We start from the raw sequence: 15,866 nt of genomic DNA, 5'->3' as shown, positions 1-15,866 counted from the left end.
AGATAAGTGTTCGAGATAACAACATCGGATGGTTAGAAATGCTCGCAGCACTTAGGCGTCTCTAAATGATGTTCTCTAACGACGCGTACGTGCCACCGTTGGTACTTGACGAACTGAATCGTAACTGTCTTTCAGAAACTACGCGTTTCAATAAATTCGCAAAATTTTAATTAGACGCAACTGTAAATTCGGCGAATATACCAGATCTCGGATTATGATGGCAGTGAAAACAGTTTGGATCATCCTACATTTGTGAATTCCATGTAATTTATTAGAAGGATATACCGGATTTGTTAATCCTTTTTAACATTGAATAAATAATTCAATAAGAATCTATATAATGCATGTGTATGTGTATATATATTATAAATGTGAGAAAAGATACAAAAATATAATATATATTTCCATGAAATCTATTTGTCATTTTTTTTTTAAATGTGACTTTGACAATATGCATGTGTTAAAGTAATAAAATAATTTGTTCTTTTACCTAGCAATGTATTAAATTAAAAATTAAAACCTGTATGTACAAGTTTATTACAAATATTACAAATAAAATTCAGATAAATACATTTTTCACTTAAAATTGACATATTTTGTTTTCTACAATATCTGATAGAAAAATTAGAATTATTTAATTGTGATTAATTTATTTATAATGCAATCAAACAAAACATCGCGTTTGCAATCAGCTGCAGTTCATGATACAAAAATATATACTGTTGCATAAAAATATGGTAATTATTTAAACATAATTATGACAACATATGTCAAAGTCAAGGTCATTGGAGGGTAGTCTTATACTAAATAATTATCAAAAATATAATAAAGCACACTCGAATCTTGAACGAGGAAGATTAAAACCTTTCTGAAGTAACAATACTTGAGATTAGTCGACAGTATGTATTTTCGGTAAAAATACAAGCGATTAGACGAAAAAAAAGAAAGATAATATAATATATCGCGAAGAGTAAAAGGAAGACAATTTTAACGTCCCACCAATATTCCTAAGAATCCTATCAAGATATACATTGAGAAAAAAAGACTTGTTTTAATGTTATCTATATAAAATCCATACTTAATATATCCGTTAATATCAAGCCGAGGAAAGAACGAAGAAAGGATACATATTTAATGCACGAGCTGTGTGATTTGCTGACGTCTCTTCCTTTCTTCCTCTCTCCTATATTCTCTCTCTCTCTCTCTCTCTTTCTCCTTTTGCCAACATCATTTCAACATTACCAAATTATTTGATTAACGCCGGCTGCTTGGACCGTTACACATCTGTTGAGAAGAGAGACAGAGAGAGAGAGAGAGAGAGAGAGAGAGAGAGAGAGAGAAGGGTCCCCTTTATCAAGTTAATGAATTATAAAGTTCGAGAGGAAGCCGATAGAGAGAGAGATAGAGAGAGAGAGAGAGAGAGATATCATAAATCTCTCTCTCTCTCTCTCTCTCTCTCACCCTCGCTCGCTCTCTCTCTTTCTTTTTTCTCTCTTTCTATCGCAGCTTCCTCTCGAACATTATAATTTATAAACTCGACAAGTCGACCTATTTGGTGCGCACAGAAATTGATTATCTATTTGACCCGCGAGATCGAGACATCGACGTGGATCGATTCCGGCACTCATAGATAATACGGACAACTTGTTTACTTTCTCCCGCCCGCGATCCCCGGCACGGTAAGGATGTGGACAACAACGACGACGATGTCTTCTGAATATCAAACTGCGTTCGTATTTTCGAGCGACGTGCATTCTCGGTGTACAACTCGGTGCGCGTCGCAATCACGACGTTTACGTTTCAACGGATAACAAAATGAACAACGGTCGCATCGCGCTGCGGGAGCGATACAGAGCGGGAACAGTACAGCACGGTAAAAATGCCGTGAGATATCTATCGGTTAGATTTATAGAGCCGTCCTCGTGTATCTGTCATAACACGCTGACATTAACTCGTTGAATGACGGTGCATTTAGTCGAGAAACCTCGGTGATGTATCAAGCGAAACGCAGCGATAGTTAGCTGATATTAAGACAAATAAATATTCCACGGTGAAAATTTATCTGTCCGTAGGCACAGGACTTAATTTTTCTTTTTATTATGCCATTTAAATTATGTACCATATTACGTTCCCTGTACACTTAGCAGCGAACTTTCCTTTAAACGGAGAGAGGTTCTTATATCACGAGAAATTGCATTTTTCTTAATTATTAAAAGACTAAGTCAGGTTTCGTCTGCGAAATGTCTCTCGTTCAGCGATTTCGGGATGTGAAACTTGGACGCAAGATACATCCCTTGTGCGTCGGCGAAGATGAAGAGCTCCGTTGAGTTATAAGTTGACCATCTCTTTGCCATGTAATAACGCGCTTTGTCCGGGGCCCCAAGGCACGATATTAAGCATTCCAGGGCAACGATGCAATAATGCGGGGCTGTTCGATGCATAGGAGCTAAAACAGGAACGGTACGGACGAATTTAAAATATTCGCCGAAGATATTGCCCTGATCACGGTTACGCATGCAAATACAAGTACACACAACTGTACATAAATACATATATAGAGAGAGAGAGAGAGAAGAGGGAAGGAGGGAGATTGTATAACATAATTTCGGATCGGGATCTTTGGTTCTGGTATTTCTTGCTTCACCGAGTCGCGAATCTCTCACTTTGACCTACGAGAATGGACTATACGGCAGTCTTAACTGGATTATTGCATTCCGTCGCTGGATGGACGAAGAAACTGATTATTATCGTTCTGTCGACGAGAATGAAAACGGCGAAAATCAGAGTGAATCATGAAAAACATCGTGAGATATATGCGATACCGATCGTCTAATTGGAATTCATTTCTCATTTCTAGAGTACAACGAACTCGATTAATAAAACCCGTTTAGACGCTCATTAGATAAAAAAATTGGACTAGCTCGATAATTCCTGGAAATCTTTCGACTTATTAGAGCTACTAAGTCGCGCCATTACACCGATTGCTTATCGATAACGTAACGGGAGGAATCCAGAACAGTCGGACCGGGTGTGCAAATTGAAGATTTATCGATGTGAATTAATCATGAGTAATGCCAGATACTCATTCACTTGCTGAGATATTCTAGCGACCTTGCGATTCATTCGCACGCAATATGTCGAACATGACACACTCAATTAGAGTACCTATACCAAAGATCTGTTAAATAATTAAGTGATACATGAGAAGAGTAGCTTAAGGAAGATATTTTATCTTCCTTCAGCAACTATACTCATTCTTTTTTCGACAATTATATCCATTAAATATTTCATATCTGCTGTTTTATTGATGTTTTAAGATTTTATTAAAGATTTTATTGCTTTTCTTTATAGATAGCTCTTTATTTTATTTTACTTTTATTTTCTAGTTTTTTGCTGGTTTTTAAGATGCTTATCATCATCAACATCATCATTAAAATTAATGATCAATCTAATTTGAGGTACCAATATTTTTATTTCGATTTACGATTGCGTAACAAGTTCGACAAATCAAATCAACACGCCGTTTATAAAATCGAAAATGTATTTGCAAAAATTTGCATATGTGAATATTAAATACTATAATAAGACCTTTTATCGAAAATAAAATTATTTCTCTTAATTGATTTATTTCTTTATTTACCTAGATAGTCTATTTTAGTATTCCTAAAATGAAATAATACTAAATGGATATCCTCATCTTAATATTCTTATACTAATAGAATTAAAAATTTTATACATATTTCATCTGCTGTTTAATGACGTTTTAAGATTTCAACGTATTGCTCTTGTTTGTGCAGACAATTCCTTATTTTATCTTAATTGTCAAAATTAAATTATCTAAAGTATATATCGTTTTTTATATTTCGTTGTTAGTCGACTCATGTGTGCTTTTATTATTATTTTTTAAAATTTTGAGAGTTTTTTTCATCGTGATTAATTATTTTATTTCATTTTTATTTCTTCACATTTTCTACGAACGCGGTTTACTTTATAATATTTCTAAAATAGATATATGCCAAATAAATCTTAGGTTCCTATTCTGTAACTCTTAATGATAATAACGATATCATTATATTATCGTTGCGCAGCTTTTTTACTATGTATAAAACCTGTTAAGAGTTAGAGAATAGGGGCCTTAGTGTAAGTCTGGAGATTTCTCTAAAGACTTAAGACCACTCTAACGGTCACATTTTTAATTTTGCAGATATGAAACCTTCGGACAGGAGCGAGAAGGCTATGTTGACCGGAAACGCGCAACCATCGGACGTATTCTGTTCGGTTCCAGGACGATTATCGTTACTAAGCAGCACCAGCAAGTACAAAGTTACGGTAGCGGAGGTACAAAGACGACTGTCGCCACCGGAATGTTTGAACGCGAGTCTCCTCGGTGGCGTGTTACGAAGGTAAGAGACTGATTTAAAAGTCGTTGCACTCAAATGGATCTCGCACGCAGAAATAAATATATCGATTCACGTTTTCCCGTCATGTTTCTCCGTCACGATAAGTCGACAAGAGATTCGTCGATTTGCAGATGCAATAATTCTCTTTCCCCCTTTTCTCCCTAGCAGAGTTCTCAGAACAATTCTTTCGACAAAGAAAAACGGAGAAAGAGCGGTTCATTCATCCGTTTTTAATCACGCAAGTTTTTAATCATTCGGACCACCAGGCTCTCGCCAAAACCGTTAGGATAATTTGGTATTACACGCGAGGAATTAAATGTCATTGACATGAGAATCAGCACAGCTTTCACGAAGATGCCCGACATATATGGTACCGTTGTCTGAAGGAGTTAACTTGAGAATTATAAAAATTATTAAAAAAAAGAACGCTGAAATTTAAATTTTTTTTAAATTAAAGTGTTCAGAAAGGGAAATTCTACGTCACTGACGTGATATATCAAAGAATTTGTGGAGTATATGGGGGAAAAAAGAAACGAAAATCATCTAATCTGCATTGATACGAATCTCTGCATTCGCTCGCAGGCTCTACTAAGCCAATCGTATGCGCACGGAATGAAAATGGAGCTCGATCGCGATTTCCCATGAATATTCCGTCGCGCGCGGGGACGACGCGAGATAACAAGTGCAGCATCCCGCTTCCTACAGAGGCGCATTGAAAACGCAACAATTCGCGGTCCCGGATATATCGCGCTCTGTTATGGCTCGCGGTTGTTGCGGCTGCGGTAAGAAATGAAATACGAAACACACGGCGTTGCACATTACCGCCGACATTTCCGGTCGCCGTATCGAGGCAATCGGTATAACTGACACGGCGCGCGATCGGGACAATGCGTGCGCGTAAAAGATCGTAAGACGCACGTTGTTACACGGCTTTATCCGCGGGACTAATTAATAAACCCGCGCGTTCAGTTCATCTGGGCCCTCATGCCCAACTGAGCACAGACATTCACCTGATTTATAGACGCTCCTCATGGAGGAGCACCCCGCCTTTATCTGATTCACCGTTTTATCCGATGCTAGAGCACCGCTCATTGCGCAATGCTTTATCATCAAAGGCGTGGATAAATTGCCCTGCAAGCCCTGCGAGTCAGATATATTGTACTTCCACGCACTCCGTACGACTTTTCGCGCTTCCTTCTTTCGCAATAGGTATTACGAAATTACTGAAACATTACGAAATCAGGCGCGCCTTGCTCTATTACTTATTGTACTTAACGATTCTCCAGAAGAAAATTCAAGATATCGCAAACAAACTCGCAGAAAACTCAACGAAGCATCTTGATTTATTAAATGTTAAATATATTCAGTAAAATGATAACAATAATCCAATTGACACCAACCAAAAGTGACGTAACATCAATGTTATAATTTTACACTCATGACTCAATAATATAGGTATAATAATATAACGCATAATGTCACGTAACAGTTGATTGGGAATATTTTTGATAATATTTTAAATAATCCTATATAATGAATTTATATGAAATATAATTAGAATGTTAAGGATTAAAAAAATTATTATAATTAATGGACGTTTGAAATTCAAAAACAATTCAAAGTGTACAAGGTAGACGAGAGCTAGGCGTAGTTAATTAGGCGCAATACTAGAATAATGTATATTTATTAATATATAATAATAAAATTAACAAATGTCTTAAAGCTAGTCCAATCATATCTTGTTACATTTCAAATTATATTTCAAATTATATTTCGACACCCTAGTGGAAGGTACGTTCAATTCAAACGGAATGTGTGTCACTCAGTGATTGCATGGCTTAAATATTAGGTCATTTAAAAAGTATCCGCGTATTTTTTGTTCAATTTTTGAATGAAAAAACCGCGGATACTTTTTAAATGACCCAATATATAAGATAGATCAATAAGAGAAGTCTTTAAAAAAAAGATTACGAGTAATTATCGCGAAAAGTGCGCATTTTTTTCAGATGCATATTTTGAGATGTGTAATGTGGAATTATTGCTGACGCAAAATTTCATTAGGACAGTAATCTGAAGGAAAACGCGCACTTTTCGCAATGAAAGAAATATATCGCTCGACGCGTACGTTTTCACATATCGCGTGAACTCGTTCCGCGATATCGGAGTAACGGAGCGTGACAAATCTTTCTTGTCGCAAAGCGGACCGATCTATATATTACCAATGCAAATGAGACATTAATAACTCGCGAGTGTCAATTCCTCAGCGTGCGAGCGAGCGAGCGAGTGCGCCTCGAGGCGGACGCGACGTTATAATTCATCTATTCGCATAGCGATCTGACCGATAATTACACGCACGTTGGGTCGAGACTCGCCATAGATTCTCCCTCTTTCTCTTTGCTCCGTACAGTCCCTTTTGTCTCTTCCATCTTGTTCATTCGGTTTCATTCGTCGGCGACTCGCGTCCATGAGGGTTCAGGATCATCGCAATACGCTGCGAGAGATCATTTCGCGAAGATCGATTACGTTGTACCGTGACGTATGCACGTGCGCCAATACTTTTGTCGAAGATCCGCGCCTTCCGTTTTTGTTTTCACTTTGACCGATTTTCGATCGCCTTGAGCTCTATTTCATAACGCGCGTATTCTCAATGCGCTCTATTTATTTTTGCCTCTTTGAACGTACGCGCGGGATTTGTTCTCCATGCATGAACCAGCGTCCTGAATTATGGGAATATTGTCTTCTACTAAAACTCTGTATTAGTAAAACTAATGCATTTTTTTTTAATGCCGACAACTGCGTCTTCCTACTGTCTGCCTTCCTATCGTATTTTTCTAGTAATTTGATCTTGGATCTAATTGATCTATTGTCCAACACTGTTAGATATCAAAGGAACAATAGTAAACCAATCCTTAGAGTTAAGTAACATTTTGTTATTTTTAACTTCTATGTGTGACAAAATGTAAATCAATTCATTTCTATAATTAGTTTCAGAGTAAGATGCATTTAGATGCATAAATAATAAATTTAAGTCTAATTTATTTAATACTTTTATTGGGTTAAATTGTTCAACTCTATTGTTTTAGTCAAATTAATGATATATTGAATAGGAGCAATGGCGACGTATAGAAATGATTAAAAATAACTCAATTAGGCTATAATTTGACATTATGAATTTAACAATAAATAAGCGTTTAGTAATTCTCTCTCTTTAATATATTTATTAAATCTAACATGACTTTTATTTTTATTAATATAGAGTTCTATTGTCTACTAGTAAACTTGAGATCATAAAATTTATTGGATTAACGAGCCGACAATAGTATTGTCAATTGATTTCTTTTAGAGGCAGGATAATCACAAAATAAAGGTGGATAAATACAAATTACAAGACAAATGGCAAGAAAAAAAACTTGTTAAAATAATATTATATTTGAATCGATATCAAAACATATGGAGTTTCAAAAGTTGAAATAACAGCGTTTTACTTAGTTTTATTTTATCGCTCAAATATTTTTTGCGAATCATTGTATAAAAAAATTACACGTCACGTGTATATTTTTTCGTGTCGATGTTCTGAGATATTGCAATCTTCAAAGTTCGATGCGAAAATAGTCTATTGGGCGTTCTATCCCATCTAAAATTTATTTGGGATTAACAAAACCCTCACCTGCTCCGTAAATTGCTGTCGGATACCGACAGGCTTCTACGATTGGTTACCATCTGCTTGGAGTTTGAAAATCACGCAAGGTCATCAGGCTGGAGAACAAGGTTGACTTCCACCGTAGGATAGAAATTTTGCTGATCTATTTATTCCTCTATTTTTCTGTATTGTTACGATATATTCAGATTGGAAGAGATTATGCGCATATTGATTATGATAAAATCTATTAGGTGTTGGAATTAATTCGTAGCGTTTTACAAGTGATGGGAAGTACTTTCATTAATGTATTTTTTAATGCTCATGTGAAATAAATAACATTTTTTCATTAAAAACGCTACGAATTAATTCCAACACCTAATATTATTATAAAAAACTATATAAGCCACAGTATTTTCATAAAAATACTGTTATTAAGTTTCATATTTACTGCAAAAAATAATGTTAGCGTAAAAAATCTATCGCATATTATTCTCTCAACGCAATGATTCTCATTAAATCTGTTAGCCGTAGAAATAAAATCTCATCGATCAACTTATCGATCTAATTTGCGCGAGCTATATTCCGATATTATTTCTTTGATCGAGTGATGTCGATAAAAACTAAATTCAAAACAGTTTTTTGAACTATTAGGAAGATTCTATTCATTATGCTACCTCTCTTAGTGTGATTATAATTATTAACTCTAGCAATTTATAAATTATAAAGTATTATAGTATTAATAAATAATTTTTTTAATTGTAGTTATTTGATTTTTGAAAGATAAAGAGAAAAATCTAGAAATATGATTTATATCATTAATATGATATTTTAGCATTAACATTAATAATAATTTATCTATACTATCATTAATGTAAATTATGAATATTAATATCAATTATTATTAATATAAATTTTTATTATTTATTATTTCGAAACCTTAGAAAGCATATAATATATAAACTACATTAATTCTATTATTAATTTATATCAGATTTCTAGAAAATTAATAATGTGCAATAATAACATTATTAAAATAAATATATCGTAAAAAAAAATTTTTTAATATCATAACGAGAAGGTATTGAAAATATTTTCCTTAAATATATTAATTTTAAACATTTCACTCGAAATACATGCAGCTATATTTTATAGCTGCTAATCATAATTCCGCCTCATTCTCGCGAACGATGCGGAGGAGCATTTTGAATGAGCCTTGATCATAAAGTCCTTCGGTTTTCTAATCTCGCATGGCATCTGTAGACGATTAACGATGCCAAGCGTTCGAGGATGTCTCAAGCAATCAGGGGAAGTAAGGGATCCACTATTCAGGATCTTCCTATCAGTGGAATCGACACCGAGGGTTGCAAATTCCGCGGAACCCCTTACACAGGAGAGAGCGACACGTCTGATTGTGAGAGGAACGAGGATTCTTCTTGGGACAAGTCTCCGGTAATGAATCGCAGCATCGTTTTCGTCACGTACCGAGAAACGACAATGACGGCCATTAAATATCGAAAATTCGATCCGGTCGGACGACCGTTTCCGCGATCAATTACATTTGTCAAAATTCTTCTGACATCGGGATATGTTACCTCGGGCTGCGCTTCGAATCAAATATAATCAACGATAATTATCGCGTTGTTCGAAACCAGTTTTAGAATCTATATCGGTAACAGTTTGATTAGGCTTATCATGCGGATCTATGTGAACGAAAATGTAAACGAGAACGTATGTTTTAGCAGTTCTGTCAATTTAATATATCAGATCTTAAATTTTAACATGACAGTATAAATTAAGAGGAAAGATTATACAAAACACAAACGATCATTCATTAGTAATACAATCAAGATTAAGGACGTTTTCCAAAAAAATTCATTTTCTTTAGATTTTTCTGAAACTTACAGAATAAATTTGTTTTAGTGTCCTTTAAAAAAACATATGTACTTTAAAAATCAATATCCGGAGCGGGATTAAAAATCGAATTATTTCACTTTAAAGTTGAAGCGTTTAAAATACACACACACACACACACACACACATATATATACATACATAAGATCCCTATCTAAAGTTTATTCAAAAGTGATCTTTTTATTTACTGTGAAAAAGTTTTTTTTAACAATTTTTGAAACAATGAGATATAAAACTGGATATCACAAGGAATAATATGAACTTTGTCTGAATATGACTTCCAGTATTCATTTTTAAGAAATCATTAAGCAAAGTAAGTAATACAGTAAGTAAAGTCGCTATTTTTTCGACCGGCGGCAGAAGCGACGACGAGAGGCATTTTATATATATATTTATATGTATAAAAAAAACTTGTATAAAAACATTAACACTTATGAAATATCTTATAAAAGTGAAATAAATTTTCATAATGGTGAACACTAATGTGCTCATTAGGTTGAGCATAACTACAGTTTCGGAGAACGTCCTTAATTAAATTCTTGAAAATTATTGGAAAAAATGTTTCTATGGCTATGTTCAACAGAGAAAACTAATCAGTTAGCGCTTAATGATTCTTTAATATGATTGATTCTCATCTTTATTTCTTTGCTGGATCTAAATGTAGAAATTAATTAAAGAATCGTAAATGTAAATGCTAACTGATTAGTTTTCTCTACTGAACGCAGCCAATATATAATATTATAAGCTTTATCTATCTTTAATAAATAAAAGAATATAAGTGTGTTGATTTATATGTTATGTGTATATTTTCACAATATATTTAAGATAAGAATGCTAAAATATCTATGTACACATATCTTTAAGATAAAAGTTCTCAATATTTAATATAAATGAAAACGTGCTCTTGATGCGCCGAGATAATTAAACTAGAGATAATTAATCGGTTTCTCTTCGGTTCTATTCTATAAAATGAGTATAATATCAAGTAACGCGGGACAGTGCGATTCAGAAATAATAAAATGAACAGAACGTAAGTTTGCAAAACGTAAATTCGGAGGAGCCGATATTAAAAACCCATAGCGGTAAAACGTATTAATTACCGAGCAAGGCGAAAGATTACCGGGCGAACCGGGCAGCCGAACTGAACAAAGGTAGGCGATACGCGTTACCGTTATAACAGGCCAAGATGATGGATGGACAGGGTGTGTTAAGAAAGAAGTCTCTGCTACTATCGCGTTCCCGTTGGTGTTCCACGAAAAAAATTTATTTCACAGCTTCTTACTTTGTCGATGGATTAACGACACGAAGTCATTGTCCTGTAAAAAGATTAAAACGCAATTTTTGATGATGTCTCGATAGACTTGGTCTGAAAGATCACGCAAGACGTATCCAATACATAATTAAGCGTAAAATCAAAGAGGATGATTAAATGTTTTATATAGAAGCATATAATTAACAATTGTTTATTTTTTATAAAATTTATATAAAAATGTACATTTATCTGATGTGATATTAGTTAAACTGCGTTATTCAACATTGAAAGGACATACACATTGTTCTTGTATCTGTATAAAATAAAGAACCATTTATTTAGCTAATGAAGCTATTTCTAAAGGTATTTAACACAGATATTTGCCAACACTTCCCGTTTACAATTAGTATTTAAATTGCGATTTTAGTCTTAACGTCGCGTTATCATTAAACGCTCTTTCAGAGGCAACAAATAAACGGCGCATCTAATTGACCGAAATCATGATTACAGCGAAGAGGTCTTAACTTTAATCAATCGTGAAACATAAACGCTTCATCTTTACAATCGCACAAGGGGCGTCGTTTAATAATTAACCCAGATACACGTGTCGGAGGAGAGCAGAATAGAAGTGTCGATAAAAATTCTATTCGCGCCTGATGTGCTCACTGATGACTGTAGCTTGAATAGCTCATTCTATGCGAAGAACACAGTGCTCCTTTCTTTCAGGCTCGATCCTATTCCACAAAACGCACGTGCATGAACGGTACGAGCGCATCTTTGAGCTTGCTCAATCATCGATGACACACGTAGCCCGCGGATTATGCTAATCTAACCGTATTTCCCTCTCGTTGCCGCTATCCCTCTCGCACCTCGATTTCATCTTTTTAGAGATCACGGCGAAATGATTAATGGAAGAGTTCCGTTTCGAAATTCTCACGCAGCGGAACGGGTCGAGAACGTAGGCGTTCGCATATGTCCGAACAAGTGTTTAGAACGGTAGAAAAATAATTGATCAATAAATATTACGATGAATCTCTTGTTCTGTGGCGTACGTAAATTTTCCATAGAGAATAAATCAAATAAATGAAACCAAATAATCACGCTGGTGTAATCTAGTAATTTAGTGAGGCTATAATATCACTATATGAGAATTTTAACCTCTGACCGAGTTTAGCGGTTTGTATTAAATGTTGATGATTATATAAAATGTAGATTTAATATATGTAATCATTCTTCTTTAAGAAATAGAAAGATGCAGAAGATTGTTGTAAAAATATTTTTAAAAAAATATATAACATAAAATATGAGAATCAAAATATTTACCATACATGATGACATAAACAATGCCATGAATTGAATAATATCATAAAAATTGCATTAAATGGCGTTAAATAATACCACAAATTTTTTTATTGATAAAATGACACATATTGTGTTATTTAAATAACATTAAAAAAGTATGAAGAGCTTCATATAAAAATATATTTTGCATTTTGCAGGGCGAAATCCAAAAATGGCGGGCGTCTGCTTAGGGAAAAACTGGAAAAAATTGGTTTGAATCTACCAGCCGGTAGAAGGAAGGCCGCCAACGTCACGCTCTTAACTTCTTTAGTGGAAGGTGAGTGCTTTCATTTCTTCCAAAAGTCTCATTTACGAACTACAGTTAAACAATTCGCGAGAAAAATAACATATAACATTATAAATAAATCTCCAATAAATCTCATGTGTATTACAGACTTGATAGTCTCGTAATAATTAAATATTAATATATTGCTATGATTTATGACTTTGTTAAGCAAATACGATCACGGGTCTATCGCAGATACTTATTGCCACATACATTATACATGATCGTTTCTATTCTTGATTTTCAAGCTTTTAACGTTACTTTACATATGAATTTTGCGTATAAATTACTGCTTTTTGAGATCAGAATATGTGATCAGAACGAATATTCTATCGCTTGAAATCATAAAATTAGAATCTTTAAATTAAAAATCTTATTCTTGAAAATAGACTAATATATCTAAATTTTCAGTTAATTTCAACTTGACTTTAGTTCAACGGTACATTTATTCAGAGTTTAAAGAACTTAACATAGATAAGTTATAGAAAAACGATGTCTAACAAGATTCTGGTTAAAGAAAAATTTCATTTAATACGAATCGTTGCACCTAAGAGAAAGCACACTTTTCAGAACAGCTTGTATATAGTATTTAAAATAGTGACCGATGTAAATTACTTTTTATTGTCTATATATTAATCAAGTTAACAGACATTTGTCGGGCAAAGCAGTATTAAGGTTGCTTGAACTGCACAATATCTTCATAAACTCTATTACATCTTGGAGCGGGTATGGCATATGCTTGTCCCATAAAGCGCGCGATGAAATCATCTCTTCTGTGAAATAACGCGAACGTAAAATCTTTTTCCTACATGGTAATGGTGGATGTGTCCTTTTTCCTCACCGGTAATCGTTTTCTTCATTAGCAACATTGATCGTATCCGGTATAAACGACAAACATATAACCAAACGGGAAGCTTTCTCTGCACGGTATTCCAATTCCGTAATGCGGTCACACTATTTACACGGAACTTTTACATTCCGCTGTGCATTAATATCCGCGTAATGATAAGCTGATGTGTGCGACACAGTAATCATGTCATCTTTGTTTAACATTGGCAACAAAGATGTAATGATCCATTGTGTCATTTGCGTCGCTTGTTGGAAGACACACGATATCAATAATATTTTTGAAAAAAGAATGTTGGAAGCGTTCACACTATAACATTATAATTTTATCAATTACTATTTTTCTTGCTATATTTTACAGAAAAAATTAAACGCATTTATTTATACAATAATTGCATTATTTTTCTTGATAAATTAAAATTTTTTTGTAACAAAAGTTTGATGAAAGAACGTTATTTAATTTTCAATAACAGAGAATTAGGAGCCGCAGTAATGTGAATTTCTCTTTTCAAATAATAAAGAAATGAGATTTTATTGAACAAAAGTTTCTTAATGTTAAATTAATATTTATTATCAATTAATTAGATTATTTATTAATTTTATATTAAATTTCCCTCATACACAATTATAATTTTGATCTAAATTAAAATATTTTGTCGTCGAATTAATAAATTTAAATTTTCTTTAGTAAATTTTTTATATTATTATATTTTCAACTTATTAAAAAATCGTCTACATACATTTTTTTGTATTTTTGTAAAACTTCTCAATGAAAAACGATATATAAATCTTTAATAAAATATTTGATATAAAAAATTTTTATAAAAATATTTAATAAAAAGATAATTATTAACGTGTTTTTTCATGGAATAGAAATCATGTTTAATTTATCTAGCTCGATTGGTTTATATAAAATATTTATAGTGTAAATTTCCCGAGAGATTCTTATTAATCGGGGTCGATGACCAATGCATTAACGATTAATCGCGTAATCACGCATTTTCCCAACGCGAGTAACACTCTTAAATGTAACGTTCTTCGATTTATTGCCGTTGTAATTTGTAGAAGGTTACCTCTTCGCGTCTTTACACCTCCCTTCTTCGCCGTGACTCCGAAGAATTACATTCCTTGCGACGCCCACTTGTCTCGTAGGGCACAGTGATGAAATCATCTCTTTGGAATAGCACGCGCATCAAGGCGAATTTACACGGTCTACGCTTGATGATCATCTTGAATGAGTCATTTAAGCAGCTGAATGGATTTTTGTTTAGACATGCGGGATTAGTCCCTAAGCCTCGCAAGATAGAACAACCGGCAAACAAAGCTACAAGAAAATAAACATTAAGAATTTACCATCTGTACCTCGCATTTAACGCGAGTATTTAATTCGAAAAAGATTTTATTTCTGTTTAAATATGAATTCTTTTATATTAAAGAACAAATTCTATGTTGTCTTTGTAACATACAGTTTTCAATTATGATAATTAATACTAAAACTACCGATGATTAATTTATTTAATTATATTACACACATTATATATATATAAAAGAAAGAATAAAAGGAGAGAAAGTAAATTGATCATTCTATTATTTATATATTGAACAAAAGAAGATATTGTCATAGAAGATCTTGAAAAATACGCCATTATAAATTTGAGTAATTACAAAAAAACTTGACATATCATTTATTTTTAATAGTATTAATTCCGCAGACGAAACTAGAAATTCCACTTCCTTCATTCTTGCTTTTTCTGATCAATCTAATTCACTACGCTTTCTTTTCTGAATAATTCTCTCGGACGCTCATCAAAGACGAGCCACGTACCTAAACTCGGCTTTAGAGACATCGTCTTCGTCCTTCCGCATTATGACAGTAACAACGAGTGCGAGCTTTTTTGCACCGGATACAGGACATTGCGCGAGGCTAATCAGAGAGAGAAAGAGGAGGATAGAGGAGGAGAGACTCTTGCGGGATATCCCATCTGCGCGAGAGAGCGCTTAATAACGAGCGCGCAACAAATGCGTACATGCGTACAATTGCCTTCCCGCACCTCCGCCGCAGCAGCGCCCTAATGACGCGCCTGGAAGTTTGTTAGAGTGTTGGCACGGACGTTGATTATAATTTATGGTCGGCGGGGCTTCCATAAAACATCGGCCGTGCTTTTCTTTCCGAGTCGACGCGACGGCCAC

At 34.0% G+C, this 15,866-nt stretch overlaps 2 protein-coding genes across 8 annotated transcripts in view; one reads left to right on the top strand and one right to left on the bottom strand.

Annotated features, from left to right (window-relative positions):
- The window catches only part of TfAP-2 (transcription factor AP-2), a 235,370-nt gene that overhangs the window by 203,521 nt on the left and 15,983 nt on the right, over window positions 1-15,866 (top strand). For all 6 annotated transcript variants that reach the window (XM_011051572.2, XM_011051571.2, XM_087404139.1 and 3 more), the window contains 2 exons: window positions 4,205-4,403; window positions 12,703-12,821. In XM_011051572.2, the coding sequence (XP_011049874.1) occupies window positions 4,205-4,403; window positions 12,703-12,821 (318 nt within the window). The remainder of the gene's footprint in view (window positions 1-4,204; window positions 4,404-12,702; window positions 12,822-15,866) is intronic.
- Window positions 884-15,866, bottom strand: part of LOC105143320 (KH domain-containing, RNA-binding, signal transduction-associated protein 2) — a 39,952-nt gene continuing 24,969 nt past the window's right edge. Inside the window, exon 13 of one of the 2 annotated variants that reach the window (XR_015544442.1) lies at window positions 884-2,446. The gene's annotated coding sequence lies outside the window, so the exon portion shown is untranslated. Of the gene's footprint in view, window positions 2,447-9,950; window positions 11,268-15,866 lie in introns of those variants that run through there. The other variant, XR_015544443.1, reaches the window with a different exon arrangement.

This window comes from Acromyrmex echinatior, chromosome 3 (assembly GCF_024713525.1).
Source record: "Acromyrmex echinatior isolate Ae372 chromosome 3, ASM2471352v2, whole genome shotgun sequence".
Lineage (NCBI taxonomy): Eukaryota > Metazoa > Arthropoda > Insecta > Hymenoptera > Formicidae > Acromyrmex > Acromyrmex echinatior.
The sequence above is the reverse complement of the archived record's forward strand: the minus strand, read 5'-3'. Positions and strand labels throughout refer to the sequence as shown.